General features: G+C 36.3%; 1 protein-coding gene across 5 annotated transcripts; it reads left to right on the top strand.

The window, feature by feature from the left end:
• LOC107945207 (ABC transporter C family member 12) lies at positions 1-25,762 on the top strand. Of its 5 annotated transcripts, none has more exons than XM_016879094.2 (28): positions 1-642; positions 1,075-1,107; positions 1,227-1,572; positions 1,936-2,114; positions 2,235-2,274; positions 2,748-2,904; positions 3,596-3,710; positions 3,786-3,866; positions 4,017-4,041; positions 5,256-5,312; positions 5,558-5,623; positions 6,153-6,227; positions 6,503-6,610; positions 7,153-7,287; positions 17,813-17,919; positions 18,013-18,106; positions 18,625-18,792; positions 19,247-19,387; positions 19,797-19,997; positions 20,136-20,234; positions 20,314-20,466; positions 21,068-21,462; positions 22,012-22,192; positions 22,559-22,882; positions 23,446-24,202; positions 24,347-24,468; positions 24,675-24,920; positions 25,011-25,188. In XM_016879094.2, exons 3-28 carry the CDS (start codon positions 1,240-1,242, stop codon positions 25,047-25,049), a joined length of 4,398 nt encoding a protein of 1,465 aa, XP_016734583.2. In that variant the 5' UTR covers positions 1-642; positions 1,075-1,107; positions 1,227-1,239; the 3' UTR covers positions 25,050-25,188. The 5 variants fall into 5 exon arrangements, with proteins under 5 accessions (XP_016734583.2, XP_016734580.2, XP_016734579.2 ...); XM_016879091.2 differs by having other exon boundaries at positions 6-261; positions 25,178-25,762; XM_016879090.2 differs by having other exon boundaries at positions 6-642; positions 25,178-25,762.
• Positions 25,763-26,057: the final 295 nt, after the last annotated feature.

Below are 26,057 nucleotides of genomic sequence, written 5' to 3'. Positions count from 1 at the left end.
ATAAGAAAAACTAAAATACTACTGAGGTGGTTTACTTCAGTTTAAAAAAAAAATACCCCTCTTGGCGGACTAATGAAAGTGGCGCCATTGCCTGAACGGATTTACGGGCTTCTTATGGTTACGGGTAAAGGGAAATGACATTTCAAGCCAAAAGGTCGCAACTATGGAAGACGTGAATCAAGATTACCGTCGAAAATCGGAAATCTATTAGGCGTTAGGGTTTGTAAAAAGTGTTAAAGAAAGATGGAATTAGAGAATAAGGTCAAGGTTTCAGTCTTTCTTTAATCGTAATCGTGCATTCTTTATTTAATTTTCCTTCTTTTTAAGCGGAAACTTCTTTTTTGCAATTCCATTTCCCCCCACCCCCGGAAAATGTTTACTTTAGTAAAGATAGATTGTAAGGAAGACTCGCAAAGACAAAGGTCTTTCTTTATTTCATGCGTCTCTGTCGTTTTTCTTAATAAAATAATGTACAAGTGCCTCAGTCGTCAGCTTAAGCCGCCGTGCCTTATTTCTTATATATATATATTATGGAAACAACCTTGAACCCTCCATTTCCTACTGACTTCAACTGGCTTGCTGGACGACGATACTCAAATTCCCAGAAGAACACTGTCATGTCCTAGTCCCTGTAGCCTAGAGGTATCTTTCAATATTAGCTGCTCTCGTTCTTGTTGTGTTTGTTGCGGGATATGAAAGACGAATCTGAGTGCTTGGGTTTCATAATTGCTTAGTAATGGAACAAGTTTCATAGTTTATCTTGAATTAAATGTTTGATATGCTTCGTATTTTGTACATATATACCCTTTATGAAAAGATGGGGATGGTTGCTGAAACTTGGAACTTTGATTTTTAATCCCATTTTCCTCGTCTGAGTTACAGTCTTATAGACTTGGTTCTGAAACATTATAAATTAAAATGTTTTGTATTACTTTATGCCCGGACGTGGTTTTAGTTGGGATCATAGTTACCCATTTGTTATTCTCATTTTCTGTATGATTTCTGTTGGAATGTATACGGGATTACCATTTGCGACAAATTTGTTAAATGTTGAAGCTGTTTCTTTTAATGCAGATAGAACATTGTTTGAAGAGCAAGGACTGTGTAGTAAGTAAAAACAACTAGGCACAAAATTTCCTTTTACATTTCTTATTTTCTATCATGAGAAGGAGAAGATGAGTTGAGTAAATGTCTAATCAAACTTCTCTTTTCTCCCTCTCTTTCAGGTGGCTGCTGGTGATGGCATTTGAACCCTTGGTTTGGTATTGTCAGCCAGTGGCAAATACGGCTTGGACAAAAGTGGTTGATGGTGCTTTTGGTGTATACACATATTGTGCTATCAACTCCATGGTGATTTCCATTTCTCATTTGGTTTTACTGGGCTTGTGCTGTTATCGGATATTTCTGATAAAGAAGAATTCCAAAGTTCAGAGGTTTTCTTTGAGTTCAAAATGCTATAGTTGTATACTTGGTTTGTTGGCTGGTTGTTGTACCATCGAGCCGCTACTAAGATTGTTGATGGGTATTTCTATCTTTAATTTGAATGGAGAGACTGGTCTTGCTCCCTATGAGGTGAGTTTCTGTTCAAACTTGTAGGCGGTGCTGTACTTGTTTGTAGCCTTACTGGCTTGGACTTTATCTTCTAGTATAACACCATACAATCAAGAATATTTTACTAAACTTTAGTGGAATAGGTTCTTTATTTCTAAGTTTAAATTTTTGAGGACCATTATAGCTACTATTATGGCTAAAAAACCAGACCACTGGTATACTTGTACTGAATTTATTTTCTGATTTCATCTAATTTAATTTACTTGATTCCTGGTGATTCTTAGATGTTACCATTAGTTCTCGGAATTCAACTTGGTTATCTACTATGTGCAATGCAGCAGCTTGCTCAAACTTGTATGTGCTTTGTAATTTACTCCCTTACAGGCAACTTCTTTGATCATTGAGGCTACTGCTTGGTGCTCTGTGCTTATTATGATAAGGTTGGAAACAAAAAGTTACATCTGTGAGTTTCGGTGGTATGTGCGTTTTGGCATTGTTTATGTTCTTCTGGGCAACATTGTGCTACTCAATCTCATTCTGCCCGTGAAGGATTTATTCCGCAGGCTAGATTCCTCACGTTCATCTATTTAATCTTTATCTGTTTGGGCCTGAGTAGATAAAATATACTGTACTTAAATATGTCGCTAGGCCACTCACAATTACAAGTTTGTTTGCTCATGCAGCTATGCCATATATTTGAGCATCAGTACCTTTTTCTGCAAGGTTTGTTGTGTATATTTTCCTTAAATCCTACTCTATTTTTCCCAATGTCTCCATAAAATATTTGTTTTCCTGCTTTTATATTTGCCTTGATGCCATTTAACCACTTACATGTCTCTTTAGGTTGACATGACTTGGCATCAATTTAGGCAACCTCCTTTTTTTTCTTCGTTACATTCTTTCCACTTAATATACTAAAAAGATAATATATTGACAAAATATGTTTGGTCTTAAAACCGAAGTGGAGAGATCATTACTAGTGTTTTGTCCAGATTGCTCCCAAATTTATTTAGGCCTTTATAACCTCTTGGGTTTGAAGTAATTAAGTTCAAGCTCCAGATCAAATGCCAATACTTTCTTGTGCGATCTAAAATTAAATTAGGTGGGACAGAAAACCTGGACCCTTTTCTTAAATGCTTTTGTTTTCAAGTAATTTTAAAGCAGTTTCATTTACTTGTGCTTATTTTCTGATGCAGATTTTATTTGGGATTCTTTTACTTGTTTATTTTCCCAATCTCAATCCCTGTCCGGGATATATTTTGGTACAAAATGAGTCATATGATGATGAAGAATATAAACCACTTTCTGGAAGAGAGCAAATTTGCCCTGAGAGGCATGCCAACTTTATTTCAAGTAAGTACTCCGATGGACTGGTGATGGTTCTGCAAGTCCGAGAAAAGTTAAAATAGCGGTAGGCTTGCTAGTTATCTGTTGAAAAGCTCCATTTTGATGGAACTATAACTAACTATGTCATGACTGGGTTGGACTGTGAAAAAGCAACCTGTGTTTTGGGATGCTTTACATTGTGGAATGGATATAATTAATATGTATACATGCATATATATATATATTCTTTACTAGTAGCCTGGTATCCTTGGGCCATGTTGCTCAGAATCAGAAGTGTTGGAGCTGGGTAGGTGTCCAACACTGGTGCATTCCGTAATTTCTAGATTTTCCCTTTAATCTGGTGGGTTGAGGCCCCATACCATGTCCACTTGACGAGTTGGATAAGTGTCTAACAAGAAGATTGAAGAGTGCATAATAGTCCTTGGTATTCCTTTTAGGTTATTTCACTTGTGTACTAAGACAGACAGTTGGGTTGAGGCCCCGTACCATGTTAACTTTTCTCCACCTGTCTATATCCAAAGAGGGCCATATAGCAGGTTACAGTTAGTGGGGTTACTAGGAAAGAGTTGGGTTTTGTTGAGTTGAGTTTTAACTGTAAGCATCATGTTGCAACATCAGTTCTGTGCGAATGTTTGGTAAGGGATGCTTACTACAATCTTATGAGTTTTTGAAACTTTGCTGCTTTATGCTATGGCAGGAATTTCTTTTGGATGGATTACTCCCCTCATGCAGCAAGGTTATAGAAGACCTATCACTGAATATGATGTTTGGAAGTTAGATACATGGGATCAGACTGAAACGTTGATTCAAAAGTTAGGATTTTTGTTGCTTCCCTTGCATTTTCTTGCACGCACAGCTACCCGATGATAACAATTTTTATTTTGCAGGTTTGATACATGTTGGGCCAAAGAAAACCAAAGATCTAAGCCATGGCTTTTGAGAGCTTTGAATAATAGCTTAGGAAGAAGGTTTTTAGCTACATCATTTCGTTTTTCTTTTTTCTGTATAGTTGTAATGAAAACTTATGCATCCTGAGAACTTCTCTATCAAGTATAAATTTCATATTGTCTCATATATACTGAGTCACTGAAACTCTTGTTTTTAAATGAGTAATGCAGGTTTTGGTGGGGAGGTGTTATCAAGGTAATGAGCATTCCTCTCACACGTTTCTAGTAATGAAAATAGACGAAAAATAAGAATTTACTGAGATAGAAAGTGAAGATTAATGTGTTGTATATATAACTCAGAGGTCAGACAATTTATGCAGGCTACATAGGTTGAAATAAGTAAAGAAATTAAGAAAATTAAATCAAAATTGTCAGAATAGATAATTCTGTGTGAGCAGTTTATGGCATTGGTTAAGGTCAATGGAAATTTAAATTTATTTCCGTAGTTAGAGCTCTAGATAATTTTCCTTTTTTTCTGTAAACAAAATCAATTTTAATCCTTATTTTTCAGGGATTCTTATGTCAATTAGGTATGGGTCTCCATGTATATATTTAGTAGGGTTGTAATCCGAAACTGTCTTTGGGTACCCATAAATCAATTGGTATCCATTCTGCAGGGTGCACTCTTTGTGTGTGAGGATGTGGGTTTGACATTGTGGAGTCACACCTCAGGTTGAGAAAACCTCGAGGGCTTTGTGGGTACCCAAAAATGACAATTTTGGTTTGTGTCTCACGATGTGGCCCAGTTGGCTGGGTTGGGTTATGACATAAAAAAGGTGTCTTTTAATGTCACAACCTAGCCTCACTAGTTAGACAGTTTTGTGAATGCATAATCTAGAATTTTCCTCTTTGGGTATCTGTAGGTCTCTTAAGGTTTTGGCACCCTTGCACCTCCATAAATTCGAACCTGCATCCTCACACACAAAGGAAAGTACTATGTAGAACAGATAGATTTAGAACAGATACCAAATCTATCTGTTCTGTAGAGTGCACTCTTTTGTATGTGAGGATGTCGGTTGGAATCTGTGGAGGAGCACTTGAGGGTGGCAAAACCTTGAGGGACCTGTGGATGCCTAAAGAGGATAATTCCTGATTATGCATTCACGACAAGGTCTGATTGGTCTGGCTAGGTCGTGACAATGTGTCTTGGGTATATTAATCTTGAGGTATAATGCGGATAATCTCATTTTCTCAAGGTGTATTTGATCAAGCCTTTTTATTCTTTTGCTTAAATTTAAAATTCTTTATATTTAATCTCTGGATGAGTCCATTGTGGACAGTTCACTTTTTTTCAATGAAGTGTCACTTTCATATGGGGTTTTAACATTTCATGAAGATTTGATTGTTTGGTAAAGAATCTGAAACATACTTTTGAATACAAGCTTATAGATTCATATTTGGACATCACAGGTTGTGTTTATCCTTTGTCAGTATACAGGGCCTATTTTACTAAACCATCTCTTACAGGTTAGTTTATTTTCTCAAGGAGTATTTGATTGAGCTTTTTATTCTTTTTCTATTGATTTGCCAATCCTAGTGTTCCATGATTATATTCAGATTTAAAGAAATTGGAGAAATTTTAAATAATAACAATAAAACAATAATTTCATTCACTAGCCACAGAAAATTTTGTGGTAGTCAATCCTTTAATTGACCAATTTTAGAGATGATGCCTTGTGTTAAATTTGTAATTCTCTTGTTAAAATTTGCAGTCAATACAACAAGGTGATCCTGCCTGGTTTGGTTACACCTATGCCTTCTTGATGTTTCTTGGAGTGGTATGATCCCTATTCCGTGTTTCCTTATTGTGACTTCTAGTTTAAGAAAATGTTCCTTATCTTGACTTCTGGTTCAATACAAATCAAATCATTCAGTTTGAGATTTTCTTTTGTACAAATTAATTCATAACATAATATGATATCTGCGCTATGGATTATGTTTTTTCAACAATTTCTGAATCTCAGTGGTGGTTTTCACCTACTGAATGGTCGTTGGGCTTTTCAAATTTGACGACATTCATTTTGTCTGTTATTTGAATAGGCGTTGGTAACATTGCTTTTATCCATATATTTTTTGAAAACTATTCCGTTTTTTTTTCTTTTCATTCCATGCAAATGCTGTTACATCCATTAGATCAAGTAATTCCATGTGCAAAGTAGGTTTTTAGTTTGCTCTTTCAGCCAATGATAAAAAATTGTGGCTTCTGTTACCTCTTCCTGTAATTGTTAAGAATTTAATCAATGAAATGATTCCTTGGAAGGCTGCTGCTATGGTTCTGATGTTTTGACTTGTTTCACCTCATGTCAGTTATGTTTTATACTACTTGAGGCTCAGTATGTGCAGAATATCTGGCGTGTTGGTTTTCGTCTACGGTCTACTCTGGTAACATGTTTCTTCATCCTAGAATAGATAAAAACTAGCATGAAGCTATTTTGAAGGTGTTAAATTATGCCTCCTTTTCCTTTCAAGTATAGCACTATTGCTTTAGTCTGAAGACATTTGGCCTTTCAGTTATCCATTTCAATTCAGTGGTCTATATATACACTCATTCCACACTCTCATAATATATACTTCAGTATTTTCATGTAAGCCCCTAGAATAGGAAGTTAATGTATGAGATTGATTCATGTCCTTATATTTTACTACTTCTGTTGTAGGTGGCAGCTATATTTCACAAATCTTTGAGATTGACTCATGAGGTTCGCAAGAATTTCCCATCTGGGAGGATAACAAATATGATCACAACAGATGTAAACGCACTTCAGGTATGACTCTTGTTTAATTTATGTGAAAATGCTAATGTTCATAGATGCCAAAATGTACATTATGCATTCAGAATCAGAATCCACCATGAAGACAGAAGATAGCATATTGGTATATATCTTGAAATATTTTTGAATTATGCCTTACTTTATTTCTTGATGATGATCCTTTGATTGTAATTCAGAAGAAAGAAAAGATTGTTGTTGAACCAATTTTCACAGTAATTACTACTATCAATATCTGTCAAACTGAAATTTGACATTTTGGAACATTAAATGAAGTATTACACCTTCTAAACATGGGATATATTGGGCACTTTTCTTCAAAAACAAAATTTATAATGTGAAAAATATGTTAAAATCTGAGAACTTTTAAACTGTTGCAGGTTATGCATAAAATTTGTGAGTTGCAAATGATGCACTTATTCTTCTTTATTTTTTATTTAATCTTTTGGTTTCAACTAGAAGTGATAATACCATAATCTTGCGTTTATCTCTTCATGGAAGTTAAGAGGATTGATTTGAACTGTTATTACTTTGTTCAGCAAGTATGCCAACAGCTTCATATATTTTGGTCTGCTCCGTTTAGTATTATTAATGCCATGGTTCTTCTTTATCAACAACTCGGTGTTGCTGCACTTCTCGGATCCCTAATACTAGTTCTCATCGTCCCACTTCAGGTAATTTCTGTAGAGAACTGATCTCAGTGGAATTAATTCAATTGTGAAAATACTCTACAGTCTCCTAATTATACAGAGTTTTGATCCTATCAAACTAGGGAAACTTATCGAAAACTAGCATCCTACAAAATTGGAATTCTTATCTGGCATATGTAAATGTCTATACACCTACCCAATTGCCAATTTTATTTTATATAATTACCTATTCCCTTTGTCTTGTTCTTTAATCACTTCTTTAGATTCTGTCTATTCACGCTACTATTCAAGAGGCCTTGAGTCATTTCGATTGGCGAGATGCAATGATCTAGGAAATAAATGCATTAGATGCAAATGATATTTGGGACTTGACTGACTTTCCTCTTAGAAAAGAGTTGTTGGATGCAAGTGGGTATTTACAATTAAGGTTAATCTTGATTTCTAGCTGTTCATGACTGGCCGTTACACCAGATGGATACTAAAAAATGATTTCTTACATAAAGATCTTCAAGAAGAAGTTTATATGGAGTAACCACCAAGATTTGTTGCTCATGGGGAGTATAGGAAAGTTTATCTTTGAAGAAATCCTTGTATGACTTAAAACAAAGTCCTTGGGCATGGTTTGGAAAGTTCAGTAGTTTGGATTAAACATAAGCAGAAGCGACCATCTAGTTGTTTCCTACCACCTCCAAACTTTAGTCAATTGCAGAGCTTCAGTCCTTGAATCTGGCAGCGTTGGTAACAATAGCAAATCCATCTACCATTGGTTTCTCCAACATAACACCCTTTTTTCCTTCTTCATTCTAAATGATAGATATTTCCTCGTCAAGAAGGCAATCCTTTTCCATGAACCATTTTAGGGTTGCAACATCCTCACTACAGCTTATATATATTTAATGGTATCGATCCATTTCCTACTATAAACCTTGTAAGAGGCTCAAATATTCCATAACAAATCGATTCCCTTATTTGGTTGTTGAAATTTTTGCCTTAACTTCATAGATTTGGGCAGCATCATTGACCTTGGTGTCATGGAATGAATTTGAAGGCAACAATCAACAAAACAGTCATGTTTAAATTTCTTTTAATTTTTTATATTAGCATAATTGTTGTAAAATGCAACATTTAGTTTAATGTTTTAATGAAACGACATGTTTAGAGGGGGTGGTCTGAAACGGTCTCGTTTTGGGTGTTTGTTGTCTAATGAAAACGGTGCATTTTTGAACAGTTGTCTGTTTGTTTGAGAGGTTGTTACCCACCCTAAAAGCATCAATCAATGGAAGGGGAAGGCAGTTAGTGAACGAATACAGTTTTCTCTCTTCTCTTTTTTATTTCTCTCAACTTCTTCTTCCTATCATTCTGTTTTCTCCTACTCTCAAAAATTCTTACGTGGAAAAGGTATCAAAGCTTCGGTTGGTCCTCAAGGAAAACGGTGGAGTCAACTCCAGGCCATAAAAGGAGATGGGGATGCTACAACACGAGCTCTCTCAGCTGCAGTTGGAGTTTAATTAGACTGCTACTAAGATCGACTCACGTTTAAAGGATTTTCATTAAGATGTCAAAGGTGAGATTTGAACTGAACTACATTCTCTCTTTGAGCAGTATTTTGGTCATAATTCTTCTGCTAGTGTAGCTGGAATGGCTCAAGACAAGGGCAAGGGCATTTTGGAAAGCCCTCCTCTTGGATTCCATTGCAAGGAGTAACTGGAAGTGTCACCTATGCCAAATCTAGGACACATGGGTACTTTTTGTGTTAGTCTCATGGATCCGGTTAACAAGCCTTTTAGATTGGGTTGTCCACGGTTTGGTGGGACGAATTTTCGAGGCTGGTGGTCCTAGTTAGAATAGTTCTTTGAAGTTGAAAGTGTGGGGGAGCAGGCCAAGGTTAGAATGGTAATGTTGCACTTAGAGGGTAAAGCTCTGGATTGACATAATTTCTTTGTGCAAAGGTAGGGAGGATTGCATCATCTGACTTGGGAGATATATGCTTGAGGGTTGAAGGAACGTTTTGGGTCTGGCTACTTCTTAGACACTATGTCAGAGCTGGTTTCTCTCAATCAACAAGGGACAATGGACGAATTTCATGGTAGGTTTGTAAGTCTACTTAACTAGCTACACTTACCTAAGGTTTATGCATTAAATACCTTCACTTGCAATTTGAAACCTGAGGTGGGACAGTACCTAAGGTTGTTTAAGCCTCAACACTGGTAGAGGATTATCAGTTAGCTAGACAAGTTGAATGTATTGTAATGGGGTCTCCAAAGAAGAGTCTGAATGTAGGTGGGGGAATAGGACAGCTCAAACCTCTATTTCTTGGACCTAAGATGCATCACCACTCCGGTAATTCATAAGATTGAGTGGACCTTCCAATCGTAACTTGGGACAAAAGACTCATATATCGAATCCCTCTCTCATGCTGAAATAGAGGAGAGAAGGAAGAAAGGGCTTTGTTTTTGGTGTACTTCCAAATATAAACCAGGTCATAAGTGCACCAAGTCACAACTTTACCAGTTGATTGTAGAACCATATCCAGAACATGAAAGTGATAGTAGAAGTCCAGCATCTGAGGATTGCAAGACTGTCTTGAGCAATTGAAAGCAGTGGAACAAGAGTTTGACCCTTATGCCCCGGTTTTGTCCTTACATGCCCTTTAAGGCTCTCAAGGGCATAACACCATGCGATTTGCAGCTTCTATTGGTCACTTAGATGTTATTATTCAGGTTGATTCAGGTAGTACACATAATTTCTTGGATTCCAAATTGGTCAGGAGGTTGAATTTACCAGTGGAGCAATCTACCCAACTTCATGTTTTGGTGGCTAATGGAGTTAGGTTGACTACTCAAGGATTATGTCGAACTGTTTAGTGGAAGGCACAATGATACGGAGTTGCGCGCGGACCAAGATCGAGTTGCCAAGTCACGGGAAACTCCTACGAAAACCCTAAACAATTAGATCTGAAACGAAACAGAAAATTAAAAGATTAGATTTTTGAATTTTCAGATCTGAAATAAAATCTCCAAATCAGCAAAGAATCAAATTGAGAATAGAAATAAGTGTTAGGGCTCTTGAAACCCTCAAGGAGATTGTGATTCTGCCCAATTGAACATCAAGATAGTTTTCCCCAAATTTCGACAATCTAATTTCACCCAAAAAGAGTATGGAAAAACCCTAGAAATTGGGGATTTTTGGGCTGATTCCTTAAGATAGAAAAAAGGCTGAAAACACAATAAGAACAGAAAATAGATTAGATAATGATTCAGCACAAGTAGAAATAAAGAAAGAATTGACAGTAAGAAATTAAAAGATAAGTCCTAAGAAGCCTTGAAATCTCGAAAGATCTCACAACTCCCTTCAAACGGCTCTAATCTCCCCTCCAAAGAATATCAATGGCAAGAAGAAGGTTGAAGATGGCTCCCACAATCAAAAAGATTGTTAAAACAACTTCTAAAGAAAACTCAAGAGAAAATCCTTGAAGAACTCAAAGAGAATTTTCACTCAAATCAAATCTGAAATTTTCAATGTAATTGTAATGTCATGTAGGGTGGCTGGCCAAGCCATATAAATAGGCCTTTCAAATGTTTTCCTAATTTAATTAGAACACTAAAACTAAAACTAAAAAAAACTCCTAATTATTTTAATATGGAAATTCGGCCAAGGGTCTTTTATTTGGGACTCTTGGACTGAATATAAAAATTTAAACTAAATAAAATAAATAAATAAATAAATAAAAATAAAACTTTACAACTTTGGCCACTTTAACAATTTGGCCTGATTTTCAACTAAGTATGGGTGGATTTCTTGATTGGGCTTGGAATCTTCTTATTGGGCCTCGCCTTCAAGAATTTGGGCTTTTGTGACTCGTATCATTCCCCCCTTCCTCAAAAAGATTCGTCCTCGAATCTAAAAAATCAAATGAACTCGACTTTCCTCTATCGAACGGGACTAATGGCAATTGAGTCCACTGAAAAGAATAGCCATGAGATAGTAAATAGCAACGGAAACAAGCTTGTAGTCCAATCATAAGCATAACAGAACAGGTATAACGTATGTGAATGGACAGATTCAGATTACCATGCAAACAATCTAATTTACTCACCACTGCCTCGTCAAATATTTGAAACAAAGATGGACATGTTTTAAGGCATTCAGTCGTCTCACATTGTTCCCACAAACCATGAATAAATTGCGAGTAATAAATCAAATGGTAAACATAATCGTCACAAGTAGGTATTTGAAAAGATTCACATGGTTCACAGAGTTGCATAATCATACCATGCATTAATCGACGGTCTATAGATTCACTCACACATGCATTATCAAAAACAAGAATCTTTTTATCAACCATCAAAACAGATAGATCATCAATAAATAAAATAGGACAGTCAAGCACGTTTCGATCTAAGTGTTCATCAACACGATCTTTATCACTATCCGAGGAGTACAAAAGTGTTTCAAAGGTTTCAAGCATCTTACCTCGATAAGTAGAAGAATAAGGGTCGATTTTACCTTTTTCATTTAAAACAAACCTTCGCTCATCGGGGGCATAGTGTAGTCGAATCTCCGTTGTTGAGTTAACCTTTGTCAAATGGAACTCAAACTTTATGTACAACCACATAAACTGTTTAAGGCACGAATATAAATTGAAAACAAATTTGGAAAATTTCGTTACCTTATTCTCCAAAACAGATTTGGACAAATTCGAGGATTTTACACAAGGTAAATCAAGAGAATAACAAATCACGCTTCTTTTCGTAATGACTTTATCAACCACAATCGAAGAGTAACAATTAATCGGATCAAAATGAGGGGATCTTTTAAGAACTAAGTCACCAAAAGTTTTATCAATAATTTTCAAATCTGCACTGGACTCGGTTTCTAAAATTTCCTTACCTCGCTTACCTTCGGGATCATGTAGTGTGATTTCATCTTTGCCTAAGTTGATCGTATGAAAGCGTCTTTCATTTGAGAGGTATTGAAGTTGAAAGTTATCTTTCGATCTTTCAGGAACCTGAAAAGTAGCAACACAAGAAAAATTCATATCTTGGTTAGTGGAAACATTCCTCACTAGCCTTTCCTCGTCTTTTTCTTTTGTTTCTTTTTCTAACTCATTTTCTCTTCTTTCTTCAACTTCTTTTTCAAATTTCTTTTCTGTTTCACATTCCTTTTCACTCTCAATCTCTTTTTGCTCTTTTTCATTCTCTTTTTCTTTTTCCTCACTTGTTTTAACGGAATTTCTCAGTTTGATTTGGTCCTCATGGACTTCTTTCGGAGTGAGCGGCACTAAGGTAAGTTTCTTTCCTTGATGCTTGAAAGAATACCTATTGGTACGACCATCGTGAGTGACTTTTCGATCCAGTTGCCATGGTTCTCCTAGCAATAAATGGCAGGCTTGAATAGGTACTACGTCGCACACGACTTCGTCTTGATATTTACCGATAGAAAAGGCGATGCGCACTTGTTGAGTGACCTTAAATTGGCTTTCGTTGCTAAGCCCTTGTAGTTGATAAGGTCGTGGATGCTTGGTAGTGGTTAAGCAAAGCTTTTCCACCATCGTCGTGCTGGCTACGTTCGAGCAACTTTCACCATCAATAATAACTCTATAAAGCTTACCTTGTACATGGCAGCGAGTATGAAAGAGATGTTCTCGTTGCTGCTCGCTCTTTGGTTTTGCCAAAGAGGGTTGTCCACGATCATGAAGATCATAATCAGTTCTAGGGACACGCCGAGGAGCGCGCCTATGAGCAGGAGGCTGGTTATCCACATCGTCTTTAATTTGATCTCGATATTGAGGCTCTTGATTCAACCGCACCTCATTGATAGTAGCAGTCAACGCTCGAAGTGCAGCAGCCTGTTCGTCCAACTGTTGTTGGAATTTTTTAAATATGTCACTAGTATTATCACCTGTAGACATTTTTTTTAAAACCTGCAAAACACTCAACACTCAAAAATAAAAGTTATCAAACCTCACCGTTAATCACTCAAAAAGAAAAAATCAAATTCTCAATGAGGTCGAATTCAATCTTGTGAGTTCTTTATCAGAGTTTATATCAACCAATTAGAGAGTGTGAACCAAACTACCAAAGAATCCTAATTTGCACTAGGATGCCAAAAACTGACGAGACACCAATTGATTCGTGTTGCACCGAGGAAGAAGTTGTGCACACGTTTAAATCCTACTAACACAAGAAACAAGAAGGTGTTAGATAACGTAAAGGAAGAATAAAGGGAAACAAATGAAAACCTACAGCTAAGAATCAATAAAAATTGCTGAAAACAGAAAACCCGAAAAACTGCGGAGTAACTTGACAACTTCGTTCGAGGTGTTACCGATCTCCAAAAATCACGAAATTAAATCTGGAGTGTCCTTATATATTGAATTTTTGATCTGGAAATTTTGGGCACCAAATTCAACCCGCTAAATATTTTTTTAAATTTTTATTGAATTTCGTATTTTTTTATTTTTTGACTTTTCTGACTGATTTTTTTGCGGGAATAAATTTTTTATATTCAATCACAGTGCCAAAAATATGTATGTAAAATTTCAGATCAATCGGACAACGTTTACCCACTCAAATGAATTTTTTTAAACAATTTTTCTGGGTAAAACTGCCGTTTATGCTTTAAAAAATAGAGATCAGTTTAGAAATCAACCAAGAACACCCAAAACGCCCAAAATCTAATACCAAATGATACGGGGTTGCGCGCGGACCAAGATCGAGTTGCCAAGTCACGGGAAACTCCTACGAAAATCCTAAACAATTAGATCTGAAACGAAACAGAAAATTAAAAGATTAGATTTTTGAATTTTCAGATCTGAAATAAAATCTCCAAATCAGCAAAGAATCAAATTGAGAATAGAAATAAGTGTTAGGGCTCTTGAAACCCTCAAGGAGATTGTGATTCTGCCCAATTGAACATCAAGATAGTTTTCCCCAAATTTCGACAATCTAATTTCACCCAAAAAGAGTATGGAAAAACCTTAGAAATTGGGGATTTTTGGGCTGATTCCTTAAGATAGAAAAAAGGCTGAAAACACAATAAGAACAGAAAATAGATTAGATAATGATTCAGCACAAGTAGAAATAAAGAAAGAATTGACAGTAAGAAATTAAAAGATAAGTCCTAAGAAGCCTTGAAATCTCGAAAGATCTCACAACTCCCTTCAAACGGCTCTAATCTCCCCTCCAAAGAATATCAATGGCAAGAAGAAGGTTGAAGATGGCTCCCACAATCAAAAAGATTGTTAAAACAACTTCTAAAGAAAACTCAAGAGAAAATCCTTGAAGAACTCAAAGAGAATTTTCACTCAAATCAAATTTGAAATTTTCAATGTAATTGTAATGTCATGTAGGGTGGCTGGCCAAGCCATATAAATAGGCCTTTCAAATGTTTTCCTAATTTAATTAGAACACTAAAACTAAAACTAAAAAAACTCCTAATTATTTTAATATGGAAATTCGGCCAAGGGTCTTTTATTTGGGACTCTTGGACTGAATATAAAAATTTAAACTAAATAAAATAAATAAATAAATAAATAAAAATAAAACTTTACAACTTGGGCCACTTTAACAATTTGGCCTGATTTTCAACTAAGTATGGGTGGATTTCTTGATTGGGCTTGGAATCTTCTTATTGGGCCTCGCCTTCAAGAATTTGGGCTTTTGTGACTCGTATCACACAAGGATGTAGTTTCACTATTGACTTCATGTTATTACTAGTGAAGGGATGTGACCTTGTATTGGGCATTTAGTGGTTGTTATCCCTAGGCTCAATCATGTGGAACTTCTCATCATTGACTATGCAATTTGATTACCAAGGGTAGAATTGTACTCCAAGGCATTATCCCTGGTGCTTTACAAGTTATGTCTGTTGGACAGTTATCTAAATGTTTCAGTATCGTAGGTCAAGGGCCTTGTCCTATGCTACTTGCAACTTGTGCTCAGACAAAATTGACTTTGTCTTCTACATAGACACTTTCAAATATGTTGGCACTTCTTGCAGACTTTGATTATGTGTTTTGGACACCAAAAGGACTACCCCCATCTCAACTACAAGATCACAGAATCCCTTTACTTGATGAGAAAAATGTGGTTAAGGTGAGACCCTACAGTTATCCAGCAGTGTGAAAGGCAGAAATTGAGAAGTTCATACATGAGATGTTGCAAGCCGGGATAATTCGAGATAGCAACAGCCCTTTTGCATCATCAGTAGTAATGGTGAAGAAAAAAGATGGCAGTTGGAGGTTGTGCATAAACTACAGGCAACTCAACCAACTGACCATCAAGGATAAATTTCCCATACCTGTAATCGAAGAGCTCATAGATGGCCAAGCCAAGTAGTGCTTTTCCAAGTTGGATTTGAGGTCTAGCTACCACCCAATCCGGATGTAGGAGAGACACATCCATAAAATAGCATGGTCATGCCAAAGGGCATGACCAATGCCCTTTCTAGCTTTCAATCCTTGATGAATGCTGTCTTCAAATAGTTGCTAAAGAGATCAATTTTGGTGTTCTTTGATGACATCTTGGTATATTCTAAAAGTTGGTTAGATCATATGACACATGTGAAAGAAGTGTTGCAAATTTTGAGAGCCAACCAGTTGGTTGCAAAAAAGAGTAAGTGCAAGTTTGGCAATACTCAAATTGAATATTTAGGACATTATTTTTTAAGGAACAATCAGCATGGATCAATCTAAGGTTGAAGGAGTCCTCAACTTGCCTACTCCATAGTCTGTTAAAGATCTAAGGGGCTTTTTGGGCTTATCGGCTACTACAGGAAGTTTATCAAAGTGTATGGGGTCATGGCTAAACCTTTCACTACTTTATTAAAAAAAGATGTCCCCTGGCAGTGGACTGATCTCACACATGGGCTTTTCAGCAACTCAAGGAAGCCATTTGCCAAGCTCCGGTGCTAGTTTTACCCGATCTTCAGGAGACATTTTGTGTAGAGACTAATGCTTGTAGGCAAGGTGTTGGGGTAGTATTGCAGCAAAAAGGAAGACCTGTGGCTCTCTTCAGTAAGGCTCTGGGAATTAGAGATCAAGCCTTGTTCATATATGACTAGGAAATGCTAGTAGTATTGCTAGCAGTGAAGAAGTGGCATCCCTATGTGGTAGGAAGGCACTTTTAGATCAAGACTGATCATCAGAGCTTGAGATTCTTGTCTTATCAATAAGCAATTACTCCTAAGCAGCAATAGTGTGTAGCTAAGATGTTAGGGTATGACTACTCTATTTCCTACAGGAGAGGGGCTCAAAATCCTATCAAAAGCACCAATTAAGGGAAGGGGAAGGCAATTAGTGAATAGATACAATTTTCTCTCTTATTATTTCTTTCTGATTTCTCTCAACCTTCCTATCATTCTATTTTCTCCTACTCTCAAAAATGCTTACGTGACACTTGGAATATGTTTGCTGAATGGCATCTCAAATCTCCTTGGTAGAGGAAATGAACATACATGTATAACTAATCATTGGAAGCATTGAATCCCATAACCAAGACATCACATGGAATCTTGTTCATCCATGCCTCTAATTTAGGATCTTCTTTCGGAGGACCAACAAATGACTTAGTTTCCCTCGGACTTCAAGAATGTATGAACCAGTTGTGTCCATCTCAAATAATCCTTACTGTTCAATCAAATCGGTTGGATGTTTGTAAATCTCCAGCTCTAGTGATTAAAGCAACCGTGTTTTAAATCACGGTAGTTTCTATGATAAGACTGATTTTGGTTGAGTCTGACATGATAGGGAAAGAAAGGACTTGGGAATAGAATAGGAGAAGCAATAATTCGACCAAGAAAAAAAACTCTTCATAGTAAGGAACCAGAAAAATCTGATACCATGGAATGAACAAGAGAAGCAAGATTTCAACCAGGAAAAGAAAACACTTAGGAAAAAAACCAAAAACATCTGATACCATGGACTAAACATGAGAAGCAAGAGTTCGACCAGAAAAAAAACACTTATAAGGAAAGAACCAAAAACATTTGATACCATGTGGAGAATTGATTTCACTGGAATTAATTTTTGATCCTATCAAACTAGGAAAACTTATTAGTAACTAGCATCCTACAAAATTAAAATACTTATCTCTGATATACTGTCCACCAAAACAAAAGCACTCACAGATGTTACCACATTATTCGACAATTTCATTTTCTTAGCAAAGTGGGAATTTACTTGATAAGTTGACGCTAGTCATTGGCATGATGTTCTGCCAACTTAATTGTAGTTTAAACCCTGTCCATGAAGTTTACTGATAACCAACCTCCATAACTCATGCAGTCTACTTCTATTGGAGAGAAAAAAGAAAGAGAGCAAAAGAGCATCAAAGAATGACATAGTTAGAAAAACCAATTTATTAGATTAAATGTTGTCTCACTGAGAAATCTGCCAGCAAGGCAAGCAAAATGATTTTAAATTGGGAAATCATTTTCCATGGTAATGATCCTCTGATAACTATTGTCATTGAAGATGAAATAATTTAAACCATCTATCTGATGATTGATCATATGTTAACTGATTTCTCTGTTTTACACATGGAGACAGACTGTTGTGGTTAGCAAAATGCAAAAGATGACTAAGCAAAGACTAGAGTGGACTGACAGGAGAATCAATCTTACAAATGAAATTCTATCTGCTGCGGACATTGTGAAGTATGGTCAAATTCAGAAAGCACTTCCTTAGGTTTCACTATATTATCTTGATATTTGACAGTGATTACTGATCTGTGCTTGATAATTTTTCAGATTTTATGCATGGGAGAAATGCTTTCAGTCTAGAGTTCACAGTATACGGAATGATGAGCTATCATGGCTTCAAAGAGCTCAACTACTATCTGCTGTATGATATTTGAATTATAATATTGCTTCTGAGTGTCTGTGTGTTTTTTATTGGACATTCCAAAACATAAAATGATGTTTCTAGTTGGCATGTGAAAATTATCTTTAACCAATAGTTGCACTTGCTTTTGCACTGGAAAATGCGGTTATTGGTCATCAAACATAATCCTGGACATGCAATGCTTTCATCATTTGATATATTTTCTTTTCCAAGGGAAATGTGATTATGGTGGCCAGTGGCCACCACCATAATATTTGAACCTCCATTTTAAGCAAGTTTCCGGGAATAGGTGGCCTATCTTGTGACTACAAATCCATGATTTATAAACTGGATGTTATAGTATGTATGTCAGTAATGCAAGTTGCATGCCATGTAAACACACTTTAATGCTTATTTATCTATGTGGCTAATCTTAAATTGTTCTTGTTGCGGCAGCTATTCATGCTGCTAGTCTTCAGGCTACAAAAACTATGACTGTTTTACCATATTTTGTTTTAATAAGTTGCCTTTTGTTGCAGTTTAACAGGTTCATATTGAACAGCATACCAGTTGTTGTAACAGTAGTTTCATTTGGGATGTTCACTTTGCTTGGTGGGGATCTGACACCGGCAAGGGCATTCACATCGCTTTCATTGTTTGCATTGCTACGAATTCCTCTGGAATGTCTTCCTAATTTGTTAAGTCAGGTTTACTTACTTCACCCCTTACATCATTATATTTAGCATAATTGAATTGGCTTACAGCTGTATATTCTTCATTGCTGAAATCTTATTGGAGGGGAAGCTTTTATAGTTTGTTTCTCAGGTATTTATTTTTCGTTTATTGAGAATTGAGTTTCATGTGGTAAACTTTTTGTACCTTCATTAGTTGTTCTGATTTATCAAAGTACTTAACAATCAACCTGTTGGCCAGACAATAAAACTGGTTTGTCACTCATCAACTTGATAGATGGCTAAGAAAATTTATGATATTACGGCAATGAATGAGAAACAAGCTTAAAAGGTGTATGTATTTAGTTTTTAGTTGATCACTATTTGCAATGTAATTGCTACAATTTTCAAGATTCCCCAGTCATTAAGCTTAATGGAGTTATTAAATAGCTTCTATTGGATTCTTGACAGTCTAATACTTGTTTTTTAGGTTGCAAAGGCAAATATATCGTTGCAACGTCTTGAGGAGCTTTTCTTAGCTGAAGAGAGAGTTCTAGCACCAAATCCACCTCTTCAGCCAGGGCTTCCAGCCATCTCAATTAAGAATGGAAACTTTTCATGGGATTTAAAGGTCATTTCAAAGTTCTGTTCTTGTTTCTATACCTCTCAAATTATGAGTCAAGTGCTTTCTAGACTGGAACTCTGTATTTAATATTGCTTGTGAAGGGTTTTACTAATCATCAGTCGATAAATATGGTTTGTCTCATGCTCTGTAACTGAATGGAAAGACGGAAAGCAAGTTGACTTGTTAGATATTATGTACTGTCTGAAGGGATCGACTGTAGAATTATAGCTTTGGATATACTACATAGGACACGATAATTCAGAAATAGCAATAGCAGCTTAGTGATTTACCAAGCACTACTTCCTGCTTTATAGTGAGGAAGATCTCGTGCACTTATTAACCTCAACATTGTTAATATTGGAAGAAGCTACTTTTCTGGATAAAGACAATTTGGATTTTTTTTTTCTTTTTTCAGGCAGAGAAGCCCACTTTATCAAATATCAATATAGATGTACCGGTTGGCAGCTTATTCGCAATTGTTGGTGGAACTGGAGAAGGAAAAACATCCCTTATATCGGCTATTCTAGGGGAGCTTCCTCCAGATGCAAATTCAAGTGTCGTTATAAGAGGGACTGTTGCTTATGTTCCTCAAGTTTCATGGATTTTTAATGCTACTGTAAGTTGCAGTGTTGCTTATGGTCATTATTGATGTGTACTTTCATTTCAAATTTCTACATCTTCCAATATTCTTTGACTAAGAAATTTTCCTTTCTACTAGCATGCTTGCTTATGAACTTAAAATTTATTTTAACAGGTTCGTGACAACATTTTGTTTGGGTCTAGCTTTCAACTAGAACGGTATTGGAAGACAATTGATGTGACAGCTCTACAGCAGGATCTTGACATCCTTCCTGTTATGTGGATTTAAAACATCTTGTAATTTCTTTTTCTATCATGGAATGTCTCCTTAACTATTTAACATTGTCCTTCAGGATCATGACCTCACTGAGATTGGTGAAAGAGGTGTGAATATAAGTGGTGGGCAGAAACAGAGAGTTTCCATGGCTAGAGCTGTCTATTCCAATTCAGATGTGTACATATTTGATGACCCTTTAAGTGCCCTTGATGCTCATGTTGCAGAACAGGTAACTTGTTTACTCTGATAAATGCAATTTCTTTCACATTCTACATGGAGGTATGAAGGTTTGCATCAAACTAATATGAATCTAGGGCTTCTGTTGGATAGAAGAAAACTAAGTTTTGAGGCTAAGTGTTTGGGTTAATAAGGTAAAAATGGTGGACATAGCCAAAGAATTTTAGTTTTTGTGTGAGATTTGATAGGTTTAGAAGTTAAGGTAAAGAAATGAGATTTACCTAGGTGAAGAAATAAGAGCAGCAGTGCTGAAATCTTATATGAGGATAGTTCTTTTTTTATGTAAAGATCACATAATATATATAGACTCCTAAGATTCCAGTGGGAAACTACAGATCTATAACTTCTTTTCCAGCAAGGTTGAGGAAGCTTTTGAATAAAGTTGGCTTAAAGTAGCTCCAAAGTCATAAATGAAAAATAGCAGCAGGAAACCCAAAGAATATAAGCGCAAATATTCTCATATATTCTTTCCACAATTCCAGTTTCTTTCTAATGTATTTTCAACCTTTTGGATTTGAACATTCAACCTTCTTTGATCTCAAAATTGATTTCTTGTGGTTATGCTATATGGTCTAATCTGAAGTCATTTGCAGGTTTTCAACAGGTGTATCAAGGAAGAATTACAAGGAAAAACCAGAATACTTGTCACAAACCAGCTGCATTTTCTTCCACATGTAGACTACATCCTTCTTATCTCTAATGGTGTAATTAAAGAAGAGGGTACCTTTGAGGAAGTCTCCAGAAAAGGAAGGATATTTCAGAAGTTGATGGAAAATGCTGGGAAAATGGAAAAACGAGAAGGGAAGGTCGATGGAAGATACATAGACATGGAAAAGTTAGAACCAAATTCCAATAAGATGGTTGAGAATGAGATAAATGATATTCCAAAAGATGCAAATGCTGCAAACAGGAGGAAAGGCATGACAGCTATACTTGTAAAGCAAGAAGAAAGGGAAACAGGTCTGGTCAGCTGGAATGTTCTTATGAGGTAATATAGGATAACACCCTATACTCATTAGTACACTAAACCTCATGCTTTTCATATTAAATTTGATTTTAATAATTTCTTCCATCTTATTAAAGAAATAGAGAGAAAAAGGCTAGGGGAATGCTCTCTGTATTTTATGAAAACTGTCCTCCCTTTAAATAGACAATGGAGATAGAAAAAAGAATCAAATAAAATCTAATCAAATCGTAATAAAGGAAAAAAGAATCAGATACTGGAAATAAGAGATTACTTAAAATGACACTAAAGAAAAAAAAAATCTTAACACAGGTTTCCTAAAAATAAAAGGTATGAGGTTGTCCATGTGTAGGCCCCTATTAAGCTACCAAATGATACAATGTTACGTGGTGTTATCTCTCATCAATTAACTATTAGATTTCCTATGATTTTTTGTTTGAGTCGAGTTTCTCCACCTATTGACAATTGGTTTGAGGTTAGATGCTTAACATAATTCACATGTAAATCAACTGCACTTCACATCAATTCAACTTGAGATAGGCATAGAACCTATTTTCTTTTACTGTTTTGCAGGTATAAGGATGCTATAGGAGGCCTATGGGTGGTTATGATACTTTTTACATTCTACTTTTCAACTGAAGTTCTTAGAATTTTAAGCAGCATGTGGTTACGCTTTTGGACAGATAGGAGTGCTTCAAAGAGTTATAAGCCTGAATTTTACATTCTCATTTATGCGCTTCTAGGATTTAGTCAGGTTGGTGCATCTTTATCTGCATCTAACAAGTGGTTTGTATTGATATCTATTTATTCTTTGCTTATCTTAACAAGACAGGTAAAAGCGATGGCTTTGCTTTCAATACGATTATTCAAAGAACAAGTTCTCTTTTTAAATGAGCAGTAATTTTGTAGGACATAACTTTTATATACTGTAAAATATGCAATGAATGCAGTGATATGGAGAAGAATTCCAAGAAGTCTTAACAGCATAACATATTAGGCATTTTCTCTGGTCTGTCTGTCTTCCTGCCAGAACCAAAAATTGATTCATAAAGTATTAGCTGTTTCATCTTTTATTTTAGTGCTTATTACAATGAGTTGCTTACCATTTAAATGGATTCAGGTAACTGTGACGCTGACAAACTCGTTTTGGCTTATTACTTCAAGTCTCGGTGCAGCCAGAAGATTGCATGATATGATGCTAAATTCCATCCTAAGAGCTCCAATGTTGTTTTTCCAGACTAATCCAATTGGGCGAGTAATCAATAGGTTTTCAAGAGATCTAGGTGATATAGATTGTAATGTTGCCACTTCTATGGATGTGTTTTTGAATCAGTTGTGGCAGCTTCTTTCAACTTTTACGCTGATAAGCATCGTGAGCATATTTTCATTTTGGGCCATAATGCCACTTCTCATCTTGTTTTATGCAGCCTATCTATATTATCAGGTATGCTACACAATTGTCAGTTACATATGGAAATTTAAGAAAAAAAAATACTTTTTAATTACCAGAGACCTATATTACCTGGACCCAGGGGTGTGAGCCTCGTATATGTTTATGCTCAATTTTTTCTAAGTATGCCTTTGGATGGGTGATTGGTGTGGTGCGGTGGAATCTTTTACCTCACAGCTACAGTAACTAATTTAACCGCCACTGCTGTTTTTAACCTTACCGGAGGTAAATGCACCGCCCATCCAATAGAACCCTAAGTTTTTCCATATATTTTGAGGACCAGACCTCATACCATGTTTGAGTATTTTTTGGACGCTGGTACTTTGGGAAAATGAATGTCCAAATGACATAGGTTGAAAGTTGAGACTTCTGTCCAGCATCATAATTTTCACTCAATTTGTGATCTGAAAATGCCATTTTATTTTCCTAGTTCAGTATGTATATAAGCAAGTATTCTACCTTAGTTTCTTGACATTGAAGTATTCTTTGCCGATTATTGTCTTTCTTCTAGCACAGCTATTCTCTTCACAAATTTCAATGACCATTTGCTTTTGCAGAGCACATCTCGTGAAGTAAAACGCTTAGATTCTATTACCAGATCACCTGTTTATGCACAATATAGAGAAGCATTCGATGGCTTCTCATCCATTCGTGCATACAAAGCTTATGATCGGATTGCCAATGTTATTGGGAGGTCCATGGATAATAATATCAGATTCACTCTGGCAAATACTAGTTCAAATCATTGGTTGGCTATAAGATTAGAAACACTAGGAGGCCTCCTTATTTGGTTAACAGCAACCATCGCTGTTCTGCAGAATGGAAGAGCAGAAAACAAGGCAGCATTTGCATCAACAATGGGCCTACTTCTCAGTTATACATTAAATATCACTAGGCTATTGAGTGGTGTTTTAAGACAGGCAAGCAAAGCCGAGAACAGCTTGAATGCTGTGGAACGTGTGGGTGCATATATCAATTTGCCTTCAGAGGCTCCAGACATAATCGAGAGCCACCGTCCTCCACCTGGTTGGCCATCATCTGGGTCAATTCAATTTGAGGATGTTGTCCTACGTTATAGACCTGAACTTCCACCTGTCTTGTGTGGATTGTCCTTTATTATTTCTCCAAGTGAGAAGCTAGGGATAGTTGGAAGAACTGGTGCGGGGAAATCCAGCGTGCTGAATGCTTTGTTTCGAATTGTAGAGCTGGAACGAGGAAGAATCTTGATTGATGGTTGTGATCTTGCCAGATTTGGACTGACAGACGTGCGGAAGGTTCTTAGTATTATACCACAATCCCCTGTTCTTTTTTCTGGTAATCACTTTAACTTTTGAGTGTTCACGGCCAAGTGCTCGTATTAAGTTTTAAATTATTGTGCTTTTATGTCACAATATTTGCTAGAGAATATTATCCAACATTAAAGTTTCTCATCTTTATGGCCGTTTTTAATTTATCCAGGAACTGTGCGATTAAACTTGGATCCATTTAATGAGCACAATGATGATGACCTTTGGCAGGCTTTAGAAAGGGCACATTTGAAGGATGTGATCTTGAGGAACACTTTCCGTCTGGATGCAGAGGTATTAAATAGAAAAATAGTAAAAAATAAAAAGGAAATCAAGTGTTTCTGCAAATATTTGCTTGAACTCTATGTCTATTTAGCTTTTAATGGTATTTAAAGTAAACTTTAATATGTACAACCTTTTGTGAATGAAGAAACTTATGTATATATTATTCAAAGCTAGAAGTCAAGTGTTGAAATAATTTTCTCATCATCTGCCTCAAGGTTTTGGAGGGTGGGGAGAATTTTAGTGTTGGGCAGAGACAGTTATTGTGTCTTGCCCGAGCATTGTTGCGAAGGTCAAAGATTCTGGTTCTTGATGAAGCAACTGCGGCAGTGGATGTTAAGACTGATGCTTTTATCCAGAAAACCATTCGTGAAGAATTCAAATCTTGCACCATGCTGATTATTGCTCACAGACTAAATACCATCATCGACTGTGACCGGATTCTTGTACTTGATGCTGGTCAGGTGCTCCTTCTCACTTATGTTATTCCTTCATATTTCTGGCTTCTTTTCCTTTCTGCAAAATTTCCATCTCATTCAATATATTGCTTGTAGCTATATGATATCTTCAAGGCAAAATTCACTCCATTGTGAGAGTGACTTGGCAAATATTTACCAACTATATACTTTACTGTGCTTGATTAAGTCGCCTTTGGATTGGGGAATAAAAATGAAGGTACTCATTACTGGTGACTAGATAACTTCTGATGTTGCTTTTTCAGGTTCTAGAACACAATACTCCAAAGGAACTGCTAGTTAACAGAGAAAGCGCATTCTCGAAAATGGTTCAGTGTACAGGGCCTGCAAATGCCGAATACTTACGTAGCTTAGTTCTTGAAGGTGAGGAAAAAGGGTTCAGTAAGGAACACGCCACGCGGTTAGATGGTCAGAAGAGAGGGCAAGCTTCATCCCACTGGATTGCTGATGCACAGTCTGCCCTGCCTGTTAGCCTCACTTCTTCTCTAAATGATCTTCAAAGACTTGAAACTGGAGATAGGGAAAATCACATATGATAACTTTGGTGAGTTCACTAAAGCCAGAGCCCAAGCTCAAGCTCAAGCCCAGAAAGAAGTTGATGTTGAAGCTGTAGTTACCAATGATCTTTAAGTTGTAACACGAACCAATAGTTTCTATCCGAATGCGTCACAATCATTGTTAGGTGTCCACTCTTGCGGCCATGAATTTCTCGTGTATGCTCACGAATTATTTGATTTGAATTACTCTCCTATTGATGACAATGGTGAGCTCGCATTTGGTCTACTTTTTTCCATCGAAAAGTGTTATGAAGAGAATTGAGGATTACAACATTATAGAGTTATCGGATTTCAAGGTCATAGAGTCAATGCTAACGGTTATGCATGTAAATGCATTAAATATGGCTAGGAATGAATGTGATTGATTCGAGTAACCTATATACAAAAGAAACATATGTGGAAAATTTACAAATACAACAATCCACATACATGCGTTGCAACAAGGGTACCTAAAGATCATTCGAAATTGTATTCTAGTTTAATTTGTGATTCCATCATTGCATTGCTCAAATCAAATCTGCTCATGCCCGTTGTAGTTTTAATTCTCAAGATTCAAAGCAGATATCTT

This window comes from Gossypium hirsutum, chromosome D12 (assembly GCF_007990345.1).
Source record: "Gossypium hirsutum isolate 1008001.06 chromosome D12, Gossypium_hirsutum_v2.1, whole genome shotgun sequence".
Taxonomy (NCBI): Eukaryota; Viridiplantae; Streptophyta; class Magnoliopsida; order Malvales; family Malvaceae; genus Gossypium; species Gossypium hirsutum.
This window is presented reverse-complemented; position numbering and strand designations above follow the sequence as displayed.

Bases quoted from the DNA above. Each gene is read 5' to 3' on its own strand.
- LOC107945207 (XM_016879091.2), top strand. From the start codon at position 1,240: ATGGCATTTGAACCCTTGGTTTGGTATTGTCAGCCAGTGGCAAATACG. The intron at 20,467-21,067 runs GTAACTTGTTTA...AGTCATTTGCAG, and splicing joins ATGCTCATGTTGCAGAACAG to GTTTTCAACAGGTGTATCAA. The intron at 24,469-24,674 runs GTATTAAATAGA...ATCTGCCTCAAG, and splicing joins CTTTCCGTCTGGATGCAGAG to GTTTTGGAGGGTGGGGAGAA.